Source organism: Opisthocomus hoazin, chromosome 6 (assembly GCF_030867145.1).
Source record: "Opisthocomus hoazin isolate bOpiHoa1 chromosome 6, bOpiHoa1.hap1, whole genome shotgun sequence".
Classification (NCBI taxonomy): domain Eukaryota; kingdom Metazoa; phylum Chordata; class Aves; order Opisthocomiformes; family Opisthocomidae; genus Opisthocomus; species Opisthocomus hoazin.
The window spans coordinates 54,666,734-54,672,382 of NC_134419.1; the positions used below are offsets into that span (position 1 = coordinate 54,666,734).

The window sequence follows — 5,649 nt, forward strand, 5'->3', positions numbered from 1 at the left end:
GCTTTGGGTGAAAACAGTCATTTCCTAACACTGCTGTTCCTATTTACTCAACTACCCTCTGTTGCAGTTATTCTGCCATGCCCAAAAGCCATCCACAGTCATCTCTCTTGCTACTCCACTCCTAATAGTACACTTTTTAAAGCAGCATGCAATACTGTATAGATTCACTAGACTGTGCCCATCATTGCTGTGACAGCCCTGGAGGTGCCAGGGAGCAGGGATCCGCAGGCAGCTGCCTGCGGTGAAGGATTGTTCCCATCCCAGCAAGAAACCCGCTGGCCCCATCCACACCAGACTGCAAGGCTTGAAGTCCCTTATACCCCTTATAAAGCCAAACAGTCCTCCTGGTCCACTTGCCCAAACATTTCAGCAGTTGCAGCCTCAGAGACTGAAGGTAAAGTGAGCCGTAGTGATGCTAAGTGAAGCAGAAGCATCCGACCTCTTGGGTACCTACAGGTGGAAGAGCCTTTCTATGGTAAAAATCAAGGGGGATTTCCAAAGCACTTAAAAAGCAGATATTGCAAAGGGCCAGAGGAACACAGCGTGGCTGTATTTTGAGGAGTGACCTAGTAGGTTTTGTATTTAACCTTATAAGATGGACCATTAAAAACGCAAGGGGAAGGACTGAATAATTTCATGCTGAAAGATGTAGCGGTCCCACCATCACCATAAGCAACAGGGGTCTGCAGAGGATGATTAGGAGGACATAAAATAGGAAAGAGGAAAACAAGGAGTTACTTGAGAAGTTAACAGCAGCAGCAATTACCACCATAACTTCTATGAAGTTTCCGTAGAAAGAAGCACCGTTTTTCACAAGCATGGCTGTAACAGCAGCTTCCACACTCCCCGAGACTGAAGCCACGTTGCTCTCATCTCCCACTCCACCCTTCCCTCCATGCGGGTGCCCCCGGTTGCCTTTGCCAGCTTGGGTTTGTCACCATAGTCCTCAATAAAGTGGCACAGGGACCACAAAACTGTCCCGACTCCGCCATGCCCTGGGGACGCGTTCATTCATAGCTGTCTGCAAAGGGCAGGAAAAAAGGCAGGGACTCCTCATTCAGAGGGAAGCACGGCCTTTCCCTCCAGCCCCTCCGCTCGCTTGCCTTGTCCTTGAGTACTCCCTACACCCAGCTGCTATCTGGCAGCGTGGTCCTATCATCAGGTGCCGTCCTTCAGGCCGGCTATAAAGGCACGCCGGGATGCAGTGTGTTCCCAGAGGCAGCCCGGCTCCTGCGCCATGCTGCGGGCCACTGTCAAGCTGTGCTGTGGCATCGCTCACGACCACCTCCGCCGCCTGCCCGGTAAGCACTGCTTGCCTTCCCCCCGACCCAGGGAAAAACGGGCAGAAATGAGGAGATGCTAAGTCTGCATCCAGTGGGTGTCACCTTGGGAGGTGCTCCCTTGGTAACGTCACCTCTGTGCATCTATTTCCCTCCTGCATTTTATCCTGCATAGGGTAGTCTTGGTCTTAGCTGCAAATGAACCTCCAGCAGAGATGTGGGGCACCATGGCATCTTCCTCACATGCTCCATGCTCACCCATGCCCGTGCATCTCTCCCCTAGGCTTGAAGATAACAGCCGTTGCAGAAATACAGAAGGACGTGAGAGGACTGGTGGTGAGAGGATCCTGCCACCTGCCTTCCAAAATTCCCCGTTCTGTTCAGAGGCTGATGGGGAAGGAGACAGGTAAGCTTAGCCTGGGCGCTCGGATACCACGTTTCCTAGCCCTCCTCACAATCCCCTTGCAACACCTCGTGGAGGCGTTGATCTCCATATGATTTGACTCATATTTTGGGGGACAGAGTTAATTGTCTTCTCGCTGATGGGCTGGTCTCCAGCTCGCCAGTAGCTTAAAAGCATTCTCTGTACTGATGGCAAATTGGGTTAGTGGGGAGACCCACAGATTCTGGGAAGCTAAATTGCATTGGCTAACTGTACAGGCAGGGAAAGCTTTTAGCAGAGGTTGTGGTTGCTTATCAGTGTTTAGTTGCACGTCTGCTGTGTCTCTAGTTCCACCACTTACCTAAAGACTTGAAAATTGGCAAATTCATCTGGTTTTTTTGAAGTGCATCTTGGTCCAAAGGCTGCCTGTGGCAATGTTAATAATAACCCAGCAACTTGCAATTTGTACCTCAGTGTTACTGGGAATTGATTTGGAAAACAATTTCAAAAAGCTTTCCAAGCAGTCAGCACAGACACAGCAAATGAATACCAGGGGTGCTCCAGAGAGCAACGTTTTCTGCACCAAGCCGTCCCCTAGTCCAAGAGGGGAACAGTTGTGTGGTGGAAATGGTGGTGTAAAGGCTGAGACTTTGGGTCAGCAAACCCCTCCGCTCCAGCTCCGTTTGCACTTCTGTACCCGCAGCCACATGTGCAGGCAAAGCTGGGGGAGCTTTTCACATTTCCCTGCCTTGCTCCTGCAGCCACTTGCCCAGAGCCTGATGGAGACGTCAGTCCCAGCCAGTTCTCCAGTGTGGACATCTACATCACCCAGGGAGAAACGGCCCTGGAGCGAGCGCTGAGCATCCTGCAGCAGCACACCAGCTGGCAGGCAGAAGTGATTCTGGTAAAGCCTGGCCCCCTCTTGCCTTTGCAGTTTCGTGCCAGAAAAGCTCTCTGGAGGAGGAATGAGTCTGGGGAGGGGAGATATCCTACTCTTATTCCTCCTGCTCGAAGGGAAACCATGGGCACGGGAGATGTACCGTGCACAAGCATGCAGGGGAAAGAGGGTTTTCCAAGTAAACCTTTGTTAAGCACATTCGCAAGCACATCTGCAAAGCAGATAGATAGCAGAAAAAGGCTTGGAAGGGGAAACTCAGATAATCATCTTCCCAGGGAAATCCAGGAGCATTTCTGCAGAAAAACCCAACACATTGCGACTTTATTGTTATTTATGGTGCTTGTTCGTTAAACTGTGTGCTGAATTGTTTAACTGAGCTAGAAAGGAGCTTAAAATAACAAAAAAAAGGAATCACAGTGGCATGATTTAGCTATAATAGCTTTCGACAGTAAACCAAACGAGGATTAAAAAGAGGACTGGTGGGATTTATTAGCAAGGTATTTCAGCGCACAGCTGGTGCTTCTTGGGGTGTTTGGGTTGATGCAGGCTCTCTGCTCTGCCAGGACGCTGGGGCTGCCGTGTCCAGCGCCGCCTTCCCTGGGCTGGGCAAGGTGTTTCGGGCAGAGGTGGTCTTGGCCGTGCCGGTGGCCCGGCTGCACCAGGAGCTGTTCGAGAGGATTGAGCAAATGCCCCAGTGGAACCCAGCCGTCAGCCAGGTGAAGGTGAGGTGGGGAGGGATGTACTGCAGGCGGCGATCGATGCCACCGCGGGCAGGCGGGCTGAGGCTTTGCATTGCCAGGCTTGCTAGCATCCAAAAAATTGTATTTATCAAGGCTTTTAAGATTGCTGAAGGATTAAACCTAATCCTGCACTCCTGCAAGAGCAGGATATCACCCCAGGGAGAGAAGATGTGCTTTACTGGCGTGGCAAAGTGTCGTTTCCAGGCTCTTTTCCACATGGTGCCTGTTCACGGAGGTTTTCCCGCACTGTGGGACTCTGATGTTGCTCAGACTTTAATGTCAGGCGAGAAAATGTTCAGGGAATCAGACTGCTCAAAACAAGAGGCAAAACCAAATATATCACACTGTGGGGGCACCCCCAGGAAGCTCATGAGTTGTGTTGCACTTCTTTTGAGTATTTGCCTTATTTCTCAGCTCCCGAATCACAGAATATCACTAAGCAGGCTGCCAGCCTCAGAAAGCCTCCACTAGCTCATCTGGTCTGGCTCAGATGCTACTCAGCCTCTGCTTATTTATTGCTACCACTTTCCTGTCACTTCAGAAAAAGAAATAGCATAGAGAGAGTCCCATCCCAGATCAAAAAAGCTGCAAAGATCACCTGCTTTCCCCCTTAATATCCTGCAGAGGACTGGGATTTAATTTCCACCAGGTGCAAGCCCCAAACCCCCACCTTGCTGCTGCTTCTGCTCATGCTGCCAGCCCACACTTCTGTCCCCAAGGTGGCTAAACCTCCCCTGGGCAGGAGTAAGGGGGGCACAGGGATGTCCCCGGACGGGCAGCCACAAGGACCCTGTACCCCGGGGCACGCCTTGCTCTGGTAGGTGCTGCAGCGTGTCGGAACGGACACACTGGTGACACACGAAGTCACTGCTCCAAGCCCGGGCAATGTGGTGGGCCAGCGGGACTTTGTCAGCGTGCGGCACCGCGGGAGGAGGGATACGGCAGTGTACCTGGTGGGCACTGCCACGCACATCGAGCTGCTGCCCTCGCAGGAAGGGTGCATCAGGTACAGTCCCCAAAGCCACCGTCACGGGCTCGCGTGTCCCTGTGGTGGGGGAACCACCTCCGCAGCCATGGATGTTTGCACTGGGCATGGCACAGGAGGCACGCCAAGAGCTACCTCCCCATTGCATTCACTCTGGCATCTCCTCACCCCCCCTGGTTTTTGCCCCTGGGGGGGACCCTAACTGCCTGCTCCCTTGCCCACCACAGGGCTGAGTCCCGGCTGAGCTGCATTGTCCTGCAGCCGCTGGCAGGGGACCCCAGCCATACCCGCTTCACCTGGCTCCTCAGCATGGACCTGAAGGCAAGTGCCACTGTGTTACTTGGGGGTACAAGGGGTGTGCATTCCGGCATGTAAATTCACCCTGCTCCCCGGGATGGGCATCCAAACTCTCTTTGACCCAGCGGGACCAAATTCCGGGTGTTTTCTCTCCCAAAGGGCTGGATCCCCACGTCAGTCATTAACCGCGTCCTGCCGCAGTCCCAAGCAGACTTCATCAAGCACCTCTGCCGGCACCTCTCCACCGCCGCGTGTCCCTGAGCTGCAGGAGGACGGGCTCTGCCCAAGCATGAGGGACACGGCCTGAGCTGGAGACCCACTCCTGCCCCTGCTCATTGCCACTGTGGCCAAGGAGCCGCAGCCACCAGCGACGGGGTGAGACGGTGCACCCACCAAGGAACCCGGAGTGTGGAGCTCACCCCTCACCCAGCACTGTGTTTCTGCTTCAAGGGTGGAGCGGGGCATCTGCAAGCTGGGGCAACCAAGGCAGCACTGAGCCTTGCATCGGGGGTTGCCCAAACGCCCTTGCCCACGAGCAGCAATGATACCTGGTGTTCAGCATCGCTTCTCCCTGCCGTGCACAGGGGAAGGGGGTGGCTGCCAAAACGCGTCCCGACGTTGGGCACCACTGCCCACAGTGCCATTTGTTCTGTGGCTTCAGCCCTGCTCCAGCTTCATCCCTGTTTATTTATTACCTGACCATGGCATTAGTTGTCAGTGCAAGCTCAGGGGCTCTTTTTGGCCTGAACCCACAACACATCTTTATTTTGGAATGGCTACACTATATATTTTTGTGTGTGTATATATGTGTATACATAGTGGTTTTTCCTTCTGTTACACCAACAGCAGCAGGCACTGCCAGAGCAGGCGTATGGCACTAAAGCCATATCCTGGAAGGGCAGAAGAGTGTTTTTCACGATCAGTTCAGTTGACTTGGGTGTACTGCAACGTGGAAGGGGATGAGGCAACAAGAAAGCAGGTAATGAAGACGGCAGCAGCAAAACTCCGGCAGGACTGGACTCAAGCCCGTAACGCAGCATTGTGCCCTTCGGGACCATGCATCCAGG

At 53.4% G+C, this 5,649-nt stretch overlaps 1 protein-coding gene across 1 annotated transcript; it reads left to right on the forward strand.

Annotated features, from left to right (window-relative positions):
• The first annotated feature begins 895 nt into the window (after window positions 1-895).
• On the forward strand, window positions 896-4,843 carry LOC104329801 (steroidogenic acute regulatory protein, mitochondrial-like). Its single transcript, XM_075424118.1, has 8 exons — window positions 896-929; window positions 1,146-1,301; window positions 1,564-1,686; window positions 2,424-2,566; window positions 3,124-3,282; window positions 4,122-4,306; window positions 4,513-4,606; window positions 4,742-4,843. The coding sequence occupies exons 1-8, from the start codon at window positions 896-898 to the stop codon at window positions 4,841-4,843; spliced, it is 996 nt and encodes a 331-aa protein (XP_075280233.1).
• Window positions 4,844-5,649: the final 806 nt, after the last annotated feature.

What these genes read in the sequence shown, in the direction of transcription:
- LOC104329801 (XM_075424118.1), top strand. Translation starts at nt 896, where the DNA reads ATGCGGGTGCCCCCGGTTGCCTTTGCCAGCTTGG. An exon ending in CAGCCGTCAGCCAGGTGAAG is followed by an intron (nt 3,283 to 4,121) that starts GTGAGGTGGGGA and finishes TTGCTCTGGTAG; the next exon opens with GTGCTGCAGCGTGTCGGAAC. An exon ending in TCGCAGGAAGGGTGCATCAG is followed by an intron (nt 4,307 to 4,512) that starts GTACAGTCCCCA and finishes TGCCCACCACAG; the next exon opens with GGCTGAGTCCCGGCTGAGCT.